This window comes from Notamacropus eugenii, chromosome 2 (genome assembly GCF_028372415.1).
Source record: "Notamacropus eugenii isolate mMacEug1 chromosome 2, mMacEug1.pri_v2, whole genome shotgun sequence".
Lineage (NCBI taxonomy): Eukaryota > Metazoa > Chordata > Mammalia > Diprotodontia > Macropodidae > Notamacropus > Notamacropus eugenii.
This window is the reverse complement of record NC_092873.1, coordinates 217,728,250-217,751,343: the sequence shown is the minus strand read 5'-3', so window position 1 is coordinate 217,751,343 and position 23,094 is coordinate 217,728,250. Positions and strand designations below refer to the sequence as shown.

The following is a 23,094-nucleotide window of genomic DNA, read 5'->3' as shown; positions in this document are numbered from 1 at the left end:
CAGGAATGATGCTAAACTTTTATAGGAAATGTAGTAGATTATCTGGCAGATATGCTAATTAGGTGATAACATATAACACACAGGCCTCATTCACTACTGGAAGTCAGGGGAAGGAAGGGGTTTCTCATCTGTGTTTTTTTGGTCCCTCTGCAGCAAGATAGCTTTGAGAGTTGATATCTATAGTTTGACTTCTGGGTTGTATACTATAACTTTGGGAAACAATACATGATGATTCTGCTGGTACAAGAGAGTCTTGTTTTTACAAGAGAAATTCTACAAAGGTCAGATTGTTCTTGGAAGGGAGAAACATAGTTTGTCTTACTGGGGCCCGCTGATGAGTTATTGCTAGGCTGGGGTAAAAAATTGTCAGGGATAGTGTTTTGAGGCAAGGGAAAATATGATGTTGGAAGAGGGGTCCACTATCAGCATCAGTAATGTAGGTAAATACACATATCTATCCACATATGTAATCTAGGTGAATATAAGATGTATACAGATAGTCTGTATATACACATATAGAGATCCATACAGTCTATCTGTTTATTTATATATCTTAAATTGACCTAGTTATTTTGTCTACTTATTTACATGTTGTCTTCCCCCTTCCCCGTTATCTTAGACTGAGCTTTTAGAGATCAGGAACTCTTTTTGGGGGGGTCCCCTATTTTGTGTCCCTAGCATTTAGCACAACAAACGCTTCTTGGCTATCTGACCGCCATCACACTCTGGATGTTACTTTTCTTCTGCGCCTTTACATTTTCAAGCCCAAACTGTGACATCTTTGTCTCCATTTTCAGGCCAAAACTGTGACATCTTTGTCTCCGTCAGCACAAAGTCAAAAGCAATAATCGTCTCTCTCTTCCCATTTCTAGGCGGAGAAAACTGGGCAGAAAGGGCGGGCTCTGACTCCACCCTGAGCCCCAGAGCGCGCTTCCTACCTAAGGGTGAGTCGGAATGGAAGTTCCGGACACGTTCATTGCCATAACTGCCAAGGGGTCCGTGGAAAAGGGATTCTTTTGGCAATGAAATGCAATTTAATCATGCCCATGCTTCACACCAACAGGTTGGGATCTTCTGCGTCCGCAGAGGGCGGCGGCGGCTTTCTTCCCGGTAAAGGAGACGGACAGGTAAGCTGGCTCCTGACAGTACACACCTACCGAAGGGCTCAGCTACGTCTGCTCGCCGACTCCCTGCTTCGCGCAGAAAAAAGGGCGGGGCGGGCAGGAAAGGGTGCGTGTCACTCAGCCCTCGGGGCCAATGAGAGAGCTCGGGGCCCGCCCCCTTTCCTGGGCTCTGCGGCCGGGCCAGCGCAGCAGGGAGGCGGCTGCTGCGAACCACCGCCCATCAGCTGAGAAATTCAGCCGGGTGCCTTCCGGGACGCTTAGGGGTGGCCGTCGGTGGAGGAGGAGGAGAAGGTGGAGGTCTCGGTAAGAGGACGTCTGGGGCCCCTGGGCCGTCTGGCGCCCGCGGAGCGGCGCCGCTGCCCTTGCGGCCTGCCCGCCGCCTGCGGGGTCTCCGCAGCCTTCCTCCGGCGGGGTGTAAGGCGCTGTCCGTTGGCCGCCGCCCTGGGTTTTGCCGCAGCTCCTGGACAGGGCGGCCTGTGCCGCGGGAGTCGCAGCCACGGACCGGGCGCTGCTTGTCCCCGCCTCCCTTCCCCCTTGGCGGGGGCCGGGGCGGAGGAGGCCTGAGCAGTTTCTAGCTGCCTCGGGGCTGACGGGCGTTTTTTCCGGACCTGACAGAAGGCCGGGGGGATGGGGGATGGGGGGCTAGTTCCGCATTCCCGCCCAGCCCAGCTGGCCCCGGGACGGCCGACTGGCCTCTCCCTCCCGGGGTGAGCCGGCGCCCGCCCCAGTTGTGTTCCCCGGTCTCTGCCTGTGCTCCTGCGGTCCCTGTCGCCTCTGTATTCCCAAAGCGCTGCCACCTGAACCTGTTGCTGAGAGGGCACTGGAGAGTAAAGCCAGTGCCCATGCGGGCACCAGGGGAATGTGACTTGGTGTAACACTCCTGTCCCTCTGCCTGAGCCCTCCCAAGGCTTCTCTTTCTTTGCTCATCCGGGCATGAGCACCATGCACAAAGACCACTGCACACGTGAAGTCAGGAGATAGGGAAACAGCTCGTGGTGTTCCGTCCCCTGATTAAAAGTTCTGCTGGGAAACATTGCCACAAACCCTGGCGGAGCTAGCTGACGAGAAATTCATAATTGTGCCCCTGAGGGATGGAGTTGACCTCTTCCTCTTTTCAACTTGTGTTTAATAAACAAGTCTCCAAGTATCATTCAGGAACTGAAAAAAATAGACTACTGTACTGAAATAAATGAACCATAATTTGTATTGTCAGGAAGTCACACGTTCGGTTAAGTTCTTTTGTTGACTTTGGTTAAAATTTTTAATTTTCAGTTACTTTTTTAAAAAGTTGATTATTATGAGTTTTTGAAACAAAGCAGAGTCCATGTTCTTCCTAGTCACTTTTTTTCTTACATTTCCCGTAAATAAAAAAATGCATTGCCTGGGTTACATCACATTTTTTTTAACCTTTCAAGTTATTTTAAATTGAGTAGTTATCTTAAATGTATTGAGGTTGACGTTGTTTGCACTGCCTCCAATATATTCCAGCTATGCTTGTTCAGAACAACTTCCTGCCTATGTGTGGACTCAAGCAAATCATTTTTTTTCCAGTTTTGTGAAATACTTCTCAGCTTGGTAAAGTCCTGATAGCTTAGCAGGCAGCCCTTCTGGACTAGCCTGTGCCACACCTGTGCAAAGATTGATAATGGTTCTGACTTAAGTCTTGTGATATGGAATGAGCAGCAGTAGCAGGTTGCTTCAAACTTGTGACTGCAGGATTATGTTCTGGATTCTTAGTTTCCACATCAGTTAATAAGAGACCATATTAACTCACTAACACTCTGTCCCATCTTTGTTTTTTTCTCCCCTCTGGTCACTTTACTTTACTCCTCATGACACAAATCCTCTAAATTCTAGTCACTAGTTTTCTCTAAGTTCCAAATATTTGGTGCACACAAGTAATACAGGTGTGAATAAAGTAAGAATGAACTTAAATATGGAATTCTAATTGATCCCAAATTTGGGTGCTTGTTGTGGTGAAAGTTGTGGTGAACATGAAAAATCTTTATGGTAATGTAAGCTGAGATTGAAGAGATTTTGGATGGGCTAGAAGAGCTCTGAAGTGAAGCAGATGTTTTTAAAAAAAAAAAAAAAGCTCTAGAGAGAGAATCTCCAAATAGTCTATGATACTTTCTATACTGGGGAACAAGTTTGTCGACTACATATTGTTACGGAATAATAACAATAAGGGATAGGTATTGAACCTGCCATTTCATTGACATAGAGAACTCCCACATGTGGAAACTGCTTCTACCAATGCATATTAGCACGTTCCCTGAAATTTGTAGTTTTAGAGAGTTGCCTAGAACGGTGATAGATTAAATGAATCGTTCAGGGTGTGTACATCAGAGGCAAGACTTGAACCCAGGTCTAACTACTACACCAGACCACCACAGTAACAACCATAATAAACACCTTCTAGTGTTCAGGTCCTTCTAGACCAGATGCAATTGATGCTTTTTTTAAAAGGCACTTGAAATTTGATAAGACTTAAGTATTTCTACATTATACTTCATGCTTTCTGTCTGTCTTTATTATCAGTGTTCTGATAATAGCATTCTAAAGCTTTTTCAAATAACAGAAGAAATAAAACATGTTCTAACTATCAGAACCAAATTCATCAAATGAGAGAGTTTGGTCCTTGAAGGCATTCTTAAATTCTGGTTCTTCTGTGTTGTCATTGAGTCGTTTCAGATGTGTCTGACTCTCTATGACCTTATTTTAGGCTTGGCTTGGCAGAGATACTGGAGTGGTTTGCCATTTCCTTCTCCAGCTTATTTTGCAGATGAGGAATTGAGGCAGACAGGGTTAAGTGACTTGCCCGGGGTCACAACTCATAAGTATCTGAGGCTTGGTTTGATTTTAATTTTTTAAAAATTTATTTATTCTTAATTTATGGAATAAAATAAGCATTTCCTTAACAAGGTGTGATTTTTAAAATTTTAAAAAATGATGATTGCACATGAAACTGCAGATCTATTATGTATACTTAGAGGCTATATTTGAACTCAAAGTGAGTCTTTCTGTTTTCAAGCCCAGTATTCTATCCACTTCAACACCTAGCTTTGGTAGCCATCCTTCTCTAATTGTTATGAATTCAGTGGCCTCAAGGGGAGAGGGCACATAAATCCTACCTTCATGGTGACTGGCTTTCCAGTAAACCAACAAACATTTATTTTGTGTTAACTATGTGACAGGCCCTGTATTAAGTGCTGGCATACTAAAAAACCAACAAAAAATCAACACATGTCCCAGAGTACTAGAATCTAAGAAATCAGTGAGATTGATTTGTTGTCATTGTTTAAGCTCCTTTAAGTACAATTTGTTTATGTTTATAACTAAGCACCTAGCTTAGTGCACTGCCTATGCTTCAGTGCCTAGAAGATCAATAATTTTACTGGTGTGAGAATTATCTCCACTGTCACTGGTCACAAGTCTTTTATGCCTTAGTCTTCTTGAGTTTCTACAGTCAAACAATTCACCATTCTGCCTCCAGTAATGCTAGTGACAACCCTGAAGATTCTAAATAGGCTTTTTCTCCTCCAGTAGACATATAGTCTGTGCCCAGGCCCATTCCAAAAAATCCTTTCAAGATATTATACTGGCATGGGCTTTAAGAACTTAGGATCCTTTTCATATCATGGTAGTGCCTCTGAAGAAGACACTGATGGTGGCACTTCACCTAGTAATAAATGTTTTTGAATTGAAGTGCCCATGCAAATTTTCACCATAAATAAACTTTTACTCAGACTTAAAAACTATGTATGTCTAATAATTGAAGGGTATTTTTAGGACAATAGCTTTTGTTTGAAAAATCTAGTTTTAGTTTATCTTTAAAATGTTCTTTAGAAATGGCTTAAGGAGGAAAAAAAAACAAAGATTGTTATTTGGAGCATGAAACCTCTGTCACCTTTTTTAGGCCTTTCTTTGTCATCTTTATATCCTTAAGTTTATTTGGAAAAAATACTGGATTTGGAGTTAGAGGACCTACATTCAAGACTTCAGTTTTTAATGCCAGGTTAACCTCTCCAAGGCCTTGATTTGTTCATCTCTAAAATGAAGAGGTGAAATCAGAGGCTTCCAACGTCCTTAATGTAGGATCTGGGGCTGGTAATTCTGTTTCCTAAACTGATGAATTTGTCATAAGAAGAGATCCAGTTTCTAAATAAAATGTTTCCAAAAGTTATCAGAAAAATAGCAAGAAATTTCTAAGTCTAAAAGTTTTCTTTCTGAAATTAATGAGCCTGAGGTTTTGGAGGGCCAAGAGAATCGGGAAGTTTTTTCCTGTCTTTGTATTTCCTTCTCTTAAGTACATAATAAATGCTTTTTGAATTGAACTTCCACTGCCAGTCATGGTATACTATGCATTTCATCATAATTTTAAGTAAAGTGGCAAAATACTGGCTTTTATGCCCTAATCACAGTTTTCTTTGTTCAGGCTATTCTTAAAGTAACTGTTTCTCTAATCCCTTTATATAATATATTTAATCATTTCTTATCATTTATATTTTTCTACTCTGAAATTGTTCCAGCTCTTTGAATTTCTGATATTCAAGTTCCCAGAAATTTATGATCTTTTAGATTTTTATCATCATTTAATTATTTTTCTTTGAGCAGGTGCTTCTTCTGTGCACAACTTTTGTTCCTCTTTTCTTATTTATCACTTTTTTATTTTGAAATGATCAGTTCTTTGCTTGAATTCTAAAGACAAAGAGAACACTTCAAAGAACAGTAGGTAGGGATAGATAACATCCAATAACTTAACTCTATGGACAGTCCTCATTCAATGCATTAGCAGTGACAGTAAAGGAGGAAATGAGTTGAAACTGATGGTGGATGAGAAGCAAATGACACCTGCTTGTTTTTTGTTCCATTCTATGATTTGCATTCTGAACATCAGCTTAGTGCAATAGACCCTCATGAAAGTGCCAAGGTCTCATCCTGTTGCTTACCAAGTAGTCATCCATGACATTGACCTCTAGCCAAATAAAAATATGACCTAGTTAAACTGTCTGAGAGGAAACTTGTTCCCAGACTTTGATACAACATATTACTAATGTTGATTAAACTAAACTAAACTAAAGTTGATTAAATCTGCTCTGTTTCTTTTGTCAACTAATTTGGTAACTTTATCCTCAACCAAGTAACAGACTTAATCTGATACTTTGTTACTTTGGAATTCTGCCAAACCTGTAATTCCCTCAGGAAAGACATTTGGGGGTGGGGTGGGGCTTTACTGATTGTGCTATTGAATATAAAAATGGGTAATTTAATTTTTTTTTTTTAAGCTAAGAAAAATAGATCCTAAGAGCTTAGAGTTCTTGAATGTCCTTACTGACTGAAGTTTCATCCACTTTAGGGGATCATGTGGCCTAGACATTTGAAAGAAAAAAAACTGCTTTTGTTTTTTTTAATCTCCCCTCCTGTTTAATATGGTCAGTTTTAAGGGACTCTAACTGTCTCCCATATCCATCTAAACTTTCCACAAATAAAAAGTGGAAAAGTTTTAAATTTTTAAAAAATTTATTTTTGGGAGCTAAATAAACCAAAGAAACTACATAAATGTTCATTCCTTTTTATGAATAGTTTAGAATAGTTACCAATCCTTCTACATTCTACTATTCTAAAAGCCACTGGACATAACTGATCATATTTCTTAATTGAAGATGGTAGCAACATTGTTTTTATGGAATTCTCTCTCCTGGTTTCTGTCTTCGTCTATCTCTCCCTCTTATTTTCTCCTTTTCCCTCTCCTCCTTCTCCTGTTCTCTCTTCCCCTCTCCCTTTTCTCCTCTCTACCTTTCCCCCTTCCCCCTTTCTGTCTTTCCTCCCCTTTTCTCACCCCTCCCTTCAGTCAGCTCTGGGTTCAAATGCTGGCTCAGCGATTTATCAGCCATGTGATCCTCAGCTCGAGCGTGAGTTTTCTCATCCATAGAATGGGAGTCATAATGTCTCTACCACCCGTCTCACAGGGTTGTTTTGAGGACCAAATGAGCTAATGCCCATAAAGTGCTATATAAATATCAGCTGCTCTAATTGCTTATTCATGGTCCCAGTCAATGCTTCAGTTTGGAGTACTGCACATCCCGGCTCCCATGAGCTAGCCACACTTTAACATTTAACATAATATGAATTTTCACTTTTATACATAGATTTATCAAGAAAAGAGAACCTTTTATTTAATTGTTCCCTTTGTTAGAACTACTTCTTACCCTAGTTCCTGTAGATTACAAAACACACACACCCTTTTTTTTCTTTTCTTATCTTTTTTTCCCACTATCCCAGCTCATTTAGCTTTAAAAAATATCTCAAAAAGTAGTCTTAGGTAAAAATTGCTCTGACCAAATACTGCATTTTATGGAGTATGAACTTATACAGACATTCAATAATGGATTATGTTATATGGGAATTTAAGTCTTAGGGCCTATTTTTAAGCAAGAAACTAATGAAGTTAGTTTAAGTGACTTGTCTGTGATCTTCTAAGCTATCTGTTTTTGCATTCTATGTCACTCTTAGCCACGGATTCATTCTGAATACCATTAGTTTTATTTAGCCCAAGAATGAGAAACCTGTGGCCTTGTGACCCTGCAGGTCCTTAAGTGTGGTCCTTTGACTGAATCCAAACTTCACAGAACAAATCCCCTTAATAAAAAAGATTTGTTCTGTAAAACTTGGACTCAGTCAAAAGGCCACACGCAAGGACCTAGGGGCCCACCTGTAGGTTTGAGGCCCCAGATTCCCCACTCCTGATTTAGCCCATTGTTCCCTATTAGCTTCAAATAACACTTTTTCTTTTTTTTGAAGGACAGTATGTGGTAAAGACAAGGGAATTGATACAAATCTTGAAGTAAGGAGTTGGAATTCTATGTTAAATATGTTGGGGAATCATCATAGGGTTACCAACAAGTGGTTCAGAAGGGCTTGAATAAAATTCTCTGTTTAAAATGAACCTTATTTTTCATTATTGTCCAGCACAGACTTTGTATTCAAGTCAAAGGAATCCCACTATCTGAAGAATGAACAGTACCCAGCTCATGCTCTTTTCAATTACTGCCTACTTTGTCCTCTCTACCTTTCTAGTTCCTACTTATGAAGGCCTTTTTTTTCAAGTCCCTGCTAGAATCTCTGGTCCTCTACAAAGCTTCCACCTGTGGCACTCCCCCAGAAACACCCAGTATTTCACACTCTTCACCACATCATTTGCATTCAGTTCTGTCTTCTTTTTTGTTCTCTTTTTGGGTGTGTCTTATCTCTCCAACTGAAAAGCAGAATCTTTGAAGTCGGCAACCTTATACACCTGTCTGTGCAATGGAAAGAGCTGCTGATTGAAGGGGGCTGAGGAAAGAGCTTAATGGAGTTTAGTTATGATGCAGCTAATGCCTAGATTTGTCCCATCAGCTTGTAAATTAAGAGAAATGCTATTTACAGAAGATTCTTTGAGAAGTGGGTTAAAAAATAATCCCAAGTTTACAAGCCTAGAATATTGGCAAGTCTGTGGTATTAGTAATATGGATATTAGAAGTAGGAGAGGAGATTGTGAAGAGATATTGATTATGGATGGCCTCAGATAGGGAAAGTAGTCTACATCTAGACTACTGGAGAAATCACTGGGGAGGGGATCGGCTTAGGGAAATGATTTATCAATGTTTTAAAAGAAGTGAAATAGCAGAATTCTTCTGACTGAACCTCAGTGGAGAGGGAAAGGAAGGGAAATGAGCATTTAATAAGGACCTAGAATATGACAGACACTGTGCTAAGTGCTTTAGAAAAAATTATTTTACTCTTACAAACAACCCTTTGATTTTTTGGGGTTATAATTATCCTCATTTTACAGTTGAAGTCACTGAGGCAGATAGATTTTCCAGTCACACAGCTAAGAAATAGTTGAGGCTGGATTTGAACTCAGGTCTTCCTGACACCAGTCCCAGTGCACTTCCCATCTGCCTGTAAGTGGTTCTAGTTCAACTAGATATAGCCAGGGATATTTGATACTTTTTGAATGTACAGAAGACCTAATTAAGCCTGCTGAGTAGTCGCCCTAAATCTCAAAACCCACACCAGCTTCATTGCGGAGGCAGAAAAATAATATGATGATATAGCCAGCTTGGCACACATTACAACAAAAATTCTGCACACTATAGACCTTTGGCCTGGACTGACCCTAGCCTGGTTCCATGCGATTGAAGAAGATTTAGATTTGCCTTGGAGATGTAATGGGGTGAACACTTTTGACCCACTCAGATGCTTTAGAAGTGATCAGTTTTGATATGCTTATGTTCTGTCTCAGATTTTGTTATTTATTAGATGTTATTTAGATTTTAACATTTAATAGAATTTAACATAAATAGAACTTAATAGAATTAACATTTAGATGTTAATTAGATCTATTAGGTAGATTTGTCCTTAGAGAACTACAATTATGCCCCCAGGAGCTAAAGGCATTCCGGCCAGAGATTTCTTTTGCAAATAGCCATGGATCACGTTGGATAGAACATGCTTTCACCTCTTTTATTTGATTCACATCTAAACTCTTTGAACATTTTATTAACCATCTTGTCTCTATTGCTTCTTACTTTTAAAATCTGATCTCTGAAAAAAATGAAGTTCCATCATGACTTAGATAAAATGTTAGTTTCAATGACCCCTTCTTAGGCAAATTTAATATTTTCTTTTCTAGCCAGAATTTTCTAGCTTCTCTGTTCTTTGGAAAACTTAAGACAGACCTCCCTTCCTGATATTTTTTTAGGCTGGATTTTGGGGACACTGTGTCTATTGATGTATCTCCTATGTATGTGTCCCTATGGGCTTCTTTTCTCCCCAAAGTTCATCTGGAAATGTCTCCTAGCATGAAAATTTTGTCCCTGTTTTCAAATTCTTCTGTATGTTATTTGCATTCATCCCCTGTGATTTCAATTATCCACCTATGTATGAATGATACTTGTATTTATGTTTTCTGTCCTTACTTTTCACTCTTTCTGTTCTTTACTTCCCTCTATCTACAGAAGTCACCCTTTGACTTTCTAGTTGAATCGTACATATATCAAATTAGAGTTTATAATTTTTCTATCTTAAAACATTTTTATCATCATTTATAACACCTGTTTTTCCAATGTCTTTTATATTTTTTTGGTATTTCAAAGAATTCTTCATAGAAACAGCATAAGAAGAGGGGGAAAAAAAAACCGTGATTTTTTGTTATATGCCATTGGTATTGATCTTTTAAATCCTTCCTGAAACTTGGAACTTGCAAAACTACTGCTCCAACATAGACATTACTCTAATCCCATTTTACCAGCTGCTCCCAGGGCATTTCCATGAGCAACCTGCTGTAACATCAAACTCAGACTGTCAAAAATTATTAATTATCTTCTAAAACTAGCTTTCCCCTTTAGCAGTCTGCCTATTCCTATTAATGACAAAGCTGGTCTCCTGGTCCCCAATCTTGAAACTTTAAATTCACATTAGATTCCTCCCTTTCGTTCCCTGAAGATAGCCTCTATGTCCTGTTATAATTTGCCCCATCTTTACCATCACTGTAGTACATACCTTTATCCCAACACTTCATTTCTTAATGCAGATTCAGTAAATTTAGGCATACCAAGGTAGATTATAAGGGAACATGGAGCATAAGACTAGAGTGGTTGAGAAAGCATTGCATTAAGCGCTCTATCCATACATAGCAATCTGGATTGATTGGGGAAATAGTGTAGCATATGAGGAACATTTCAAATTTGATGGCTTTTTGTGTGCTTATTGGTGACCACATTTGGGTAGCTCACTCAGTCTGGTGTTATATGACTTTTTTGATGTTAACTAGCAATCCTTCGTCTTAGATACCCTTCCCTTACAAATGTAAAGAATCACTAACCTTATATATTAAAAAGATTTTTTGTTTAAACACAACTTAATGGGGACAAAAGCTTGAAGTCTTTTGCTTAAGATCAAGTGTATATTTAATTTGATACTTTTCTTTAAAAATCAGTATCCTTTATTCTTCCTTGACTTTTTTTTTTTTTGTACTTGGGCCCGACTGCATAGTTCAGGCTGTTAGCCAGTCACCATTTCTGTATCCTTACCTATAAGCTGATTTGAAGATATCAGTTTCACTTTTCTGGTTGATGCTTTTAAAATATCAATTTCTAAATGAATTATTCCTATATGTAATCATGCAGCTCTGTTTTGCTTTTATTCTAGGTGATCATTTAGAGAAAACTTCTCATCTTTCCCCTCCCATCTGATGAGATTGGTCAGTGAACAGACCAGCTATGTCTTATACTCCAGGAATTGGTGGCGACCCAGCCCAGTTGGCTCAACGCATCTCTTCTAATATCCAGAAGATCACACAGTGTTGTAAGTTAGAATTTGGAATTTTTTTTTGGAATGCACTTAAAGCATATATTATTAACTTAAACACCAAAAAGGGGAAGCATTGCCATATACACAGCAGACATAAAAAGAGGATTCTCCATGAAACCATGAATCTTCATTTCGTACCATTTACAATATAATACATTCTACACATTACTTTTTAAATAGTCCTGCTTGTCTGTGCTCCCTTCTAAATTTCTTTCTGTCCCATGGATTAAAAATGTTTAATGCCTTCTTTTGGCATCACTATTGATAACTCCCCTGACCTCTTTAAATCCTTTCTCCCCACTATTCTGAACCCATACAAAACCAAGAGAAAGAAAGAAAAGCAATCTTTGTAGCAAATGATTATGGTCAAGCAAAATTGATCTATACAATGGCCATGACCAAAAACAGTATGTTCTGTATCATATCAAAAGGTAGGTAACATGTTTCATCATATGTCTTCTGGAAACATGGTTACTGCATGGATAAAAGTTAACACTTCAAAGTTGTTTTCCCTCATAGTGTTGGTTTCCTCATATAAATGTTCTACTTCACTTTGCATTTGTTCCTATCACCTAGGATTCTTTGAATTTTTTTTCATGTCATGTTTTATGGTTCAGCAGTAATATTTCAAGCTGTATCTTTAAAATGCTGTCTATTTTATTTTCAATTCATAACCACATAGAAAGAGATTCAGAGGAGGATAACAAATGATTGACAGGATGGTGTAGAAATGTAAGAAAGTACTAAAATATCTCTAATACAGACTTAAAAAATAAAATACATAGATGTCAATTGTGAAAGGTCAGTATGGAATGAATATGGAATATGCTCAATATCAGAATTTCCTAATTATAAATTTCCCCTTGAAAGAAGTAAGTTTAGGACAAACACAATGAAATATTGCTGTAGGGTATAGTATGCATTTGAAATGTGAGTTTGTGAGTTATACTACATACATTATGTGAGTTATACTAACAACATATGATGAGTTTGAAGGAACATTTTGATGAACTCAGGGATCATAAATATGTAAGGTTATTAGAAAGAAGTAGGTATATTTATATAATTATGTCTATTCATCATCCTTGAGGTTAATGTAATACAAGATTCCTGCTAAACTATTTCTTGACAATACTTCCAGAAAATAATAACAATAGTAATATTGATGATGGTGATGATGATGATAGTTAACATACAGTACTTACTGTGTGCCAGGCACTGTACTGCATGCTTTTCAATTACCATCTCATTTGATCCTTATAACAACTCTAGGATGTAGGTACTATTATTATTACTGTTTTATAGATGAGGAAACTGAAGCAAATAGAGTTTAAGTGACTTGTCCAGGATCCCACAGCTAGTGTGTTTGAGGCCAGATTTTATCTCAGTTATCCCTGATCCAATAGAACATTTTGATATTCTTAGGAATAGTTTTTAGTATCATTTTACAACTTGTATATGTCTGTATACCTACATATCTACACACACACACATGCATATATATGTATATACGTGCATATTTGCATATGTATATATGGAAAACTAAACATGGCAGATTTGAGCTTGTGCCATTTTAAGAACTGAGTGAATTGACATTTAAGTTTTTATTTTCAAAATAACGTTGTTACTGTCATCTCTTATAGAACAGATTCTCAGCAAAATCCAGCAGCCATTAAGAGCATACTATTGTGTGTTGGGAATACCGTCCCTGTCCATAAGGAGCTTGTACCCTATTGGAGTAGATATGTTACATGTAGCTATAATGTAGGATACATAGTGGAGGTACAAACAAGATGCCATGTGAGGTGAGGTCCAAGGGCCTCAGAACAAATCAACAAAGAAAAAGAAGAATGTTACCAAGAGAAGTGTTCAGGGAAGATTGGGCTTTAAAGGATGGGTGAAAAGTCGAGAGGTGCAGGGGAGGAAGGAAGGGCATTGCAAGCATAGAGAATAATAAAAATAGAGCCATCAAGGTAAGAAATGGGATGCATATAAGGAGTACTCCTATTTGTCTGGAAGTACTGTGAAAGATACAGTGGTAACCGATTGTCAGGTTTATGACATATGAAATATGAAAGTGATCCTATAGGAAGCAAAGAGTCAAGCAAAGGTTGTTAGCACAGGAGTAATGCATTCATATCTCTTCCTAAGGAAAATTAACTAGTATGAAGGATGCTTGGAAAAGAAAGAGCGTGTATAAACAATGGCCAATTAGAAAGGTACAGTTTATCCCTCCTTCCACATCATGACTTTGCCCAGCATGTTTCGATATTTCAAGGGCCAGCATAAGAAATTAAATTAAATTGAGGAGAGTTTGGCAGAAGCTGCAGATGACTCATGAAGGCCTGCAGATAACACAGAAAATGTTTAGAAACTCAGAAATGCATAAGATATACATATTGTATGAAATCAACCCAAATTTTACAATAAGGCACTGTTTACACCCCGTAAAAGAAAAAGAAAAAAAAAATCAGACCTCTTCTCTGGTGGGAAGGGAGAGCTAAAATATTTCACACAGATTTTCCAGATCGAGGGAATGCCATGCTCCTCCTCCCCCACCCCCACTCTGTGATGTGGAAGGGATAACTGTATTATAATAGTCCTGTCAGGTCATAAAGAGGGACTGTATTAGGGTGATTGTAGTGAAATAGAGCAGAAGTGACATATATAAGGGATATTGCATAAGGAAAATCAATAGGACTTGGTAGCAGATGAGATATGACAGGTAAAATAAAAGGTTTCAAGCAGGAGGTTAATAGGGAATTGGGTAAGTAATGTTGCCATTGACACAATGAAGTAATTAGTTTTAAGAAGAGAGAGGGGCACAGGTAGGTGGAGAAATAGGTTCTGTGTTCCCTTGACATTGGAAATTGTAGTGAAATATTCAGTAGGCAGGATGTCCTGTCAGCCTTTGGGGATTTGAGTTTGATACTCAAATAGAGAGGCCAGGGCTAGTACAATAGCTCAGGAATTATTTTTTAGGAGGTGATAAATAAAGATGTTGGTGTAAAGCAGTTTGCCAAGAAAGACAGTGTTAGAGTACAGTCTAACAGAAGAGATAATTGATGGGGAGGAAGGACACTATGTACAAAGACATACATATGTGAGTGTGTGTGTATGTATATGTGTATATGATAAATTGGAGATAATCGCAGAAGGAAGACAAGTGAATGTTAAGTATTTAGTAAGTGCTTACTATAAGGTAAGCACTATGCTAAACATTCCAAGGCACTAGCATTGGCAGGGATTAGGAAACACAAAGTAAAAGGGAGAGTTTTAGCTAGGACTTGAATTGTAAGGGACCTCAGGGGTCAGCTGGTCCAACTCATACATGAAAGGAATCCCACCAAGGCAAAGAACCTTGGAAAGCATGCATCTGGTAGCATTAGGAAAAGGAGTAAACAAAAGAGACAAAGAAGTAACAGTTAAAGAGATAGGAGAACTGGATGGGGTGAGGTTTTCTGAAGCCAAGAGAAGAGAAACTGCAGATGGATAGGATATTCAGTGGTCCCAAATATTGAAAGAAGTTCTTGGATTTGGCATTAATTAGGTCATTTAGTAACTGAGATTAAGTGATTAAGGGAATAGTATGGAATGGAGGCTTTGTGTATAGACAGTTTTTAAGAAGTTATGATACATATGGAAAATGGAGAACCAAGAGAAGATGGAATGATACTTTAAAAACACAACAACATTTATTAAGTGCCTACTATGTTCCAGGCTCTCTGTTAAGTGCTGGGGATACAAAAGGAGACAAAAGACAGTCGCTCTGTCAAGGAGCCTACAGTCTAATGGGAGAGACATCATACAGACAAATAAATACAAAGCAAGCTTATATATAGGATAAATAGGAAAGAAAGGGAAAAGTACTGGAATTAAGAGGGTTTCCTGCAGAAAGTGGGATTTTAGTTGGGACTTTAAGGAAGTCAGGGAGGTCAGTAGTTGGAGCAGAGAAAAGAGAGCATTCCAGGCATGAGGAGAACCAGAGAAAAAGTCCAGAACCAAGAGATGAAGTGTTTTGTTCATGGCTGATATAGTAGAATAGGCAAAGGAGGCTTTTCAAGGTTGGGGATACCTGAACGCATTTATATATCATAGGAAAGAGTGAATGGAATGAAATGGAATAGAATGAAAATGTCTGAGAGAGAAGGAGTGATTTTTAGAGCAAATTCCTGGAGGAGGTGGGAGAGGATTGTAATGATCACTATGATAATCACTCATATTTAAGTATTACACAGCTCTTTGATGGTGCAGGTTAAGACTAAACTTAAAATTAAGGTCTAACTTAGTGATAAGTAGAGACTAGAGGAAATGAAGAGAATGTGTAGTAGAGAAAGTTTAAGGAGTAGTGCAAGGGGATTGAGTTAACTTTTCGAATGGCCTCATTCATTTTAGTGAAATAGAAGGCTAGGACATCAACTTTGAATTTTAGAGTAAGGGTTTGGGGTGTAAGTAAGGGGGTCAGCTAATGTCTCGGTGGAGTGAACACCAGTTCTGGAGTCAGGAATACCTGAATTTAAATCTGGCCCTTGGCACTTACTAGCTGTGTGACCCTGGACAAAATCGATTCACCCTATTTGTCTCAATTGCCCCATCTGTAAAATGAGCTGGAGAAGGAAATGGCAAACCACTCCAGTATCTTTGCCAAGAAAACCCCAAGTGTGGGGTCATGAAGAGTCAGACATTTCTGAAACATTATGAACAACAGGTATCAACAAACAAAAAAAGCTCTTGAGTCATCTCAATGGGCAATCATTCAAAAAGGAAGTTAACAAGAGTAAACTTTTTCTGCTAGTAAAGTTGGGGGATTTAAATGAAATCTTAATTCCTGGATATTGAAATAGCATTATTGAGTTCTCTAGAATACTCACTAAAGACTACTCTAGTAGGTGGAAAGAGTTAATATAATTCCTGATTATCTATTTCGCCTGTAGGTTTCATATTACCAAAGAATGATTTCTAAAGATGATGACCTTAACCTGGTCAACTATATTAGCTATTACCATGCTTCTGTGATTTAGATGAGATAATGAATATGTTTAATGGAGTAGTTAGTACTTTTTGTGACTGCAGAGAAATACACATAGGCTGCTTACAATAAGTAGGAGAAGACTTGGTCCTAGAAAGGAGCCTATTTGGAGTTTTCTTATTAAGTGTTCATAAGGGAGAGAGTTAATTAGGTGGTAACTGTGTTTCTAGGAAGGTATTTGCCGTAGTACTTATTGGTATAATTACGATATAAGAGGCTTATGACTTCAAATATAATAAAGACCTAGAATTTGAAGAAAGAAAAAATGTTAGACTCCTGAAATTGAAACTAGCTGGAGTCAACATAAAATGGATGAAATGCTACAGAAACAACCCCACCTTAAGGGTTTGATTTGTGAATATATTCTTGGTGGTAAGATTATGGCAGATTCTAAATCTCATAACTGTAAGATAAGATGCGAACTGCCTAGTGTGATGATGGTGCAAGCCTATAATATTTTGGATTTCTGCTCCCTGGGAGGCAGAGGCTGGTGGGTTCTTTGAGCTCAGTAATTGAGAGCTGCAGTAGGCCAAGGGCAATCCAGTGTCCATGCTAAATCAGGCACTGATATGGTGAGCCTCTGGCAGTGGAGGCCAACAGGATTACCTGAGGAGATGGGAACTGGCCACAGTAAAAAACTGAACAAATCAAACTATCATCTCATAAAGAGCCCCAGTTTCAAAAAAAAAAAAAAAATTTCAGCAAAAAATAAGATGTGATCTGATTAATTATAACTTTAGTCTCGGCTAAGATTGTACCAGTGATGATCTTCGAGAAGTCTAGAATAAAAATAATGCCAGATTATAGGGTCTGCAGTGGAAAAGGAAATCAGAAATGGGTGGATTTCCTTCTACTGAATTACCTTAAGTGTTTATTGTTACATATTTCTCTGTCTACTACTTTCTTCTTATGTTACCTTGGATAAGTGACTTGATCTTTTGAGGGCCTTAATTTTCTCATATATAAAAATGAGGGATTGTGACTCATTGATTCCTAAGGTCTCTGCCAGTTCTAAATCCTGTAATTCAGAGGGAAAAGCACTCTAATTCTATTGAAGAGGACTGGTAAACCAATCAATCCACAAGGGACTACTAAGTGGCTGGTACTATACTAGTCCTGGGGATACACAGAGAAGAGTAGAAATAGTCCTTCCCCTTAAGGAACTTACAAGTCAACATACCTAAAGTTTTTAGTCCTTTTTCAGTGGTGTTCAACTCTTTGTGACTCCCTTTCAGGATTTTCTTGGCAGAGATACTGGAGTGGTTTGCCATTTCCTTTTCTAGCTCATTTTCACAGATGAGGCAAACAGGGTTAAGAGATTTGCCCAAGGTTACACAGCTAGTAAGTGTCTGTGACCAGATTTAATTCTAGGCCTGGCATTCTATCTACTATGCCACCACCTAGAGTTACAGGAGGGCAATTTAGCAAGTTACCTATTTCAATGACATTATAACATCCATTATAACTTGGTTCTAATTGTATTCCACAAAGCAGTCTTCTGTACTTTGGTCTCCTGAGTAGATCTGTCCTACTGACTAGTAAAGCTGATAAACTGTTTTAGCCTCAGTTTTCTGATTTATAAAATGAGTATGAGAATAAGAGTATATACCTTACAGAGTTTTTGTGAGAATCAAGTGAACTGACATGCAAAATGTCATGCCAACCTCAAATCATTAAAGAAAGGTCATTGTTATCATCTCCATTGCAAATTGGCATTCTGGGTAATGAACCTATCTTCTATGAGTTTGGTTAGCATCATTCAGTCCCCATCCCCTCATACCCTCACTCCCACCCCAAACATAGCCTGTTTCCTGACTAGTGAAGTGGAAAAGTCAAGTTTCTGAACCAGTGAAGATGAAGTTTCAGGACTATCTTTAAGCGACCAAAGCCCAGATATCCTGAGATACAACACCCTGAGCCACAGCAGAGTTTTCTAACTTATTTACTACCTCTCAATTACATGTACCAGAGCTGAGTTTGTGAAGGAGGCTTAGATAAATCATTCAGTTATCATTTATTAAGTGGTTATTGTGTGCTAAAGCACTGTGCTACTTGCTGGGAGTATAGTAAGCAGTCACATGTGGCATAAATTCAGTGCAGCAACCTTGTGGAAATGAAACACAGAAGTGTGAACTTTCACTTCACTTTCTGGGGGAAAAAAGTTCCTAATAGCACTTTCTGTGCTTGAATAATGAAAACCTCAGAACTTTTAAAATGCCTCCACAAGCTAAATCAGTATCTTCTGAGCCCTTGTGAATTAACAGTCTTATAAAAGACAGTTGGAGAGAAAATAGCATTTGAATGTTATTTATTCTTATAATGAACTCTTAGTAGGAGATGTGAATCAAAGAACTTGAATGGGAAGGGGTTTCTAAAGCCATCTAGTCCATCCTGGACTGATCAGAAAACCTTTCCATGATATCCCCAAATGGTCATCCAGTCTCTGTTTGTAGACATCGAGTGGAGGGGAATCCACTGCCTCCTGAGGGGGCTCAGTGGAGGGGAACCTACCCCTTCCTGAGGAGGTTCATTCCAATGAATTGTTATTAAGCTTTTCCTTGAGCCAAACCTGCCTAATTCTCCCATTTGGGACAGAAATCCTTCTAATCTTTAATTAATTATCATATAGAGTTTTGATGAACTCCAACTAATTAGTCATTTTAAATATTATAGTTAGACCATTTAACTTTTCATACCCTTTTTAGTAGGCATATGACAACTGTATAGTTTTTCTCAAGTTTCTGTCCACTCTGGTTTATATAAAAGTAGATAGTGTAGTCAGGCTGCATGGAGATAAATCAGCAGAGCTTCTGTCCAAGAATATTAGATATTTGGGTTTCTTGGACACTGAAGCCTGAAGAAATAACGTACAATACTTGTATACAAAGCCAAAGGCAGATAAGACTCTCTCTGTCTTACCCCTTTTTCCTTTCCTCCCTTCCTCCCTCCTTCTCTTCCTTTTTTGTTTCTTTATTTCTTTCTTCCTTTCTTCTCCTGAATTGAGGTGGGTGCTGAAAGAGAAAAAAAATGAACTGAACAAAATGAATAACATAGACTATATGCAGAAGAATTTCAGCATGTAGAATATTGGAGATCATCTCTTGTGAAACTTAATAATGTTCTACTGCTTCACATAATAAAGCCATTAAGGTATTGCTGTAGAGTGCAATTCTTAAAAAAAAAAACAAAACACTTTACTTCAAATGATGAAACATATCTCTTCAAGCCTCCTTTTTCACTTCTGCTTTGTAATCACAGTGTTGGCTTCAACTATTTTTAGTGTTTTAAAAAACAATTCTTGGTTGGTCACCTTGGGAAGGCTGAAAGTTAATAATGGCTCTACATTTCTAAGTAGCATTGAGCTTATGCTTTACCTTTCACTTTTTTTTTCTTGTGGATTGTGAGCCTCTAACAAATTGAAATGATCTTCAACATTAGGATGACCAGTTGCCATGTGCCTACTAGTTAGGATGACTAGGCCCACTTAACATTAAAATACTAGTCAATATTGCTATGTATTAAAATATGTATATCATCCTTACAATAAGATTAGCACATGGATTAACATGTAGCTACTGTCTCCATAAGACTACTAAGTAAGTTCAGAAACTAATCAAGCTGCTTTGAAATTGTGATTGTTCTCTTTCTTTTTTCCTTTCTTTATCAATATAAATAAAAAACTCCAATATGAAGAGGGAATATGTCTTTTACTCCATTTTTGCACAAAAAGAAGCTCAGGTCACCAGATTCTCATAATATTGACAAAACAAAGCCACACAAAAAAACACAATTGAACTCATTCCACCTCTCTCCTTGAAAAGTTGGTGGAACTGCTTATGTACAATAGAGGTGGAGTTGTTTATCTTTGGGTTGGTCAGTAGTAAAAAATGGGAGAGAAGTAGTTAGATAAAGAATTTTGAAAAAGTATGCTATACTTTCTCCAAATAACCTACCTTGGATGTTATTTCTGAAAATACTGGTTGGATTTTTAAATCTCTTTTGGCAAGGTCCAGTAATTAAACAGTTTCATTGGCTCAAATAACAGGTGCTGGTTTAGATCAGTGATAGGCATGAAAATATTTTCTTAACCTAGATAATATAAATCACTCCCTCTTCCCAATTTTCTCCTTAAATTATAGTCTCAATCTAACCTTATAGGCTTTGTCTCCCACAAGGGTGAACTACTTGAGATGTAGGGGGCCATCTCCAGTTGTCCTGATCTATATCTTGCCACTGGACTCTGATGGCTCTGGAGGAGAACATGAAGCTGGTTACTTTGCACAGCCCTCCCTCACCTAAAATTCAATTCGCTTGCAAGTTATGGCATCACCTTCCTGATGTCTTGGTCTTCTTTGAGAACAAAGGACAAATAGTAACACCCTTCTGCTACCCAGAAGGTGGCAGAATCTCAATCCTGGGATCAAAGAGGATCAAATTTAGAGCTGGAAAGAACCTTGGAGTCCATTTAGTCATAGCCCCTTATTTTATAGCCCCAGAAAACTGGGGCCCAGGGAGGTATATTGATTTGTTAAACATCCCACAAGTAGTCAAAGGCCAGATTTAAACCTGAGTCCTCTCAGTAACTTTGTTATTTTAACACTTATTAAAAGTCATTTAACCTTGGCAATGAAGAAACCTTGAGTTCTTATTTCTTAAATGAAAGAGTTGAGCTAAATAATTTCTAAGCCTTCCAGCTCTGAGATTCTGTGATTCAATTCAACAAATATTTATTGTCTGCTATGTTGAAGGTACTATGCTGGGAGTATAGAGATGAAAACAAAATAATCATCATCTTCAAGGAGCATTCATTCTACTGGCTGGAAGAGAGAGCCCAACATACAAAAATTAATGAATCTGCAGTAATTTGAGGAGGGAGAAAGTATTCCAAAGTCCATCCTGTTGAAGAAGAATATTAACTATCATAAGCTATTGAATTTTCAGAGAAGAGAGTTTTACCTTAGATGTTTTTTAATTTCTCTAAAAACTGATTTTTTTTAACTGAGGCATTTATTATATAGATGCATATTGCTTTACAGAATTGACAATAATAATGAAATAACAGATATTCATAATGAGCAAAACTAATTCCCTCATTAGCGAAATCCAAAAATGTTGTTTCATTTTGTATCCTGAGTCCATCACCTCTCTGTCAGAAGACAAAATAGAACTTATTCTTGTGAAGCAGTGAAGTATAAGCAATCGTATGTTTGGGTTGAATCATATCTTAACAGACATATTATTTCGAACAACTGCATTTAATTTTTTCACTAACTTTTTCACTTTGACAGATAAAAGAGAAACTATGGGGTAAGAATTCTCTTTGTAAGAATTCGCTTTGTAACTCTTAAAATCTTTCCCCCTCACCATGACCTAAATTCATTGCTGTACTTCCCTGTCCTCTTTACCTGGTGCCTGGGCTATAGCAAGAGCTTCCTAATTGTTTTTTTCCCCCATTTTCTCCCTTCTCCAAGTCATAACTGTTAAAATGAAATCCCCAAATTTACATGCCTGAAGCATAGGTCTGACCAAGTCATTCCCTTGTTCAAAAATTTCCGTTAGTTTCCTTATGCTTCTGGAATAAAATACAAATTGTTCTGTATCACATTTAAAACCAAACTATATTTGCTTTTGTGTGTATATGTTGCTTCCTCCAAGGTGTAAACTCCTTGAGATCAGAGACAGTTTCATTTCTCACTTTGTATCCTTCACACCTGGCATAGTATCTGAAATGCAGCAGGTGCTTATTAAATACTTGTTGAGGGAATAAAACAGGTAACATAAAAAATGGCTCTCATTGTCTTGGGGTTCCTTAGCACTCTTGTAATGATGGTGTTGTTGAAAAAGTATGAGGGACAGGATGCTAAGAACTACTGGGTTCTTAGACCATCTACAGCCATCAGTTTAATGATTGCTGTTTCCAGTATGCATTTTTGTCTAATGGTTAGGGAATTGATTCAGCAAGAACCAAGATTAGTAGAAAGACATAGATAAGAATCATGAACTAGAATGGATGAATTGAGATCAAGGTTTCATTGATATATCGACATGTTAACTTATGTAAAATACTCAGATTTAATGGGGAGGTATACATTAACATTAAATGTATGATTTTTATTTATCTGATTTGTTCTTTGTATTTCAAATGCAACTGCAAATTGATAATGAGATTCAGTTTGTAGATTTCATGATGGGTTAAAGAGCTCATTTTATACTGAGAGAGTACTAGTAGGGTTTGCCTTCCAATTATCCTGATTCCCTGTCATTTGCTCAGTTAGTTCAGTGTCTTTTAATCAGTGTAATACACCTCAAAACAATGGCTCTTATCTTAATTCTGTGAAAAATTTAAAGGGAAAGTGGTGATCTGATTTTTTAGCAAATTGAATATTTCATCAGATGTCTTAAATGGAGTATTTAAGAGTGATTTTCTGTAAGTGTGCCTTATACTTTAGGTTCTTCAGAAATTGCTTACAGCTCAACATTTTGAGCTGGTTTTTAATGTAATTTTAATTTCACTGTGATAATGAGATGTTTTTTATTTAAAACGCCAGTTACATACTTTCTATGTTAGATTTGCAAGGCAATCTG

The 23,094-nt window shown here is 37.8% G+C and overlaps 1 protein-coding gene across 3 annotated transcripts in view; it reads left to right on the top strand.

Annotated features, from left to right (window-relative positions):
- Positions 1 to 922: 922 nt before the first annotated feature.
- Positions 923 to 23,094, top strand: part of STX7 (syntaxin 7) — a 59,271-nt gene continuing 37,099 nt past the window's right edge. The window contains exons 1-3 of one of the 3 annotated variants that reach the window (XM_072643353.1): positions 923 to 944; positions 1,064 to 1,127; positions 11,319 to 11,474. In XM_072643353.1, the coding sequence (XP_072499454.1) occupies positions 11,390 to 11,474 (85 nt within the window). In that variant the 5' untranslated portion in view covers positions 923 to 944; positions 1,064 to 1,127; positions 11,319 to 11,389. Of the gene's footprint in view, positions 1,128 to 1,308; positions 1,428 to 11,318; positions 11,475 to 23,094 lie in introns of those variants that run through there. The other 2 variants (XM_072643352.1, XM_072643351.1) reach the window with 2 other exon arrangements.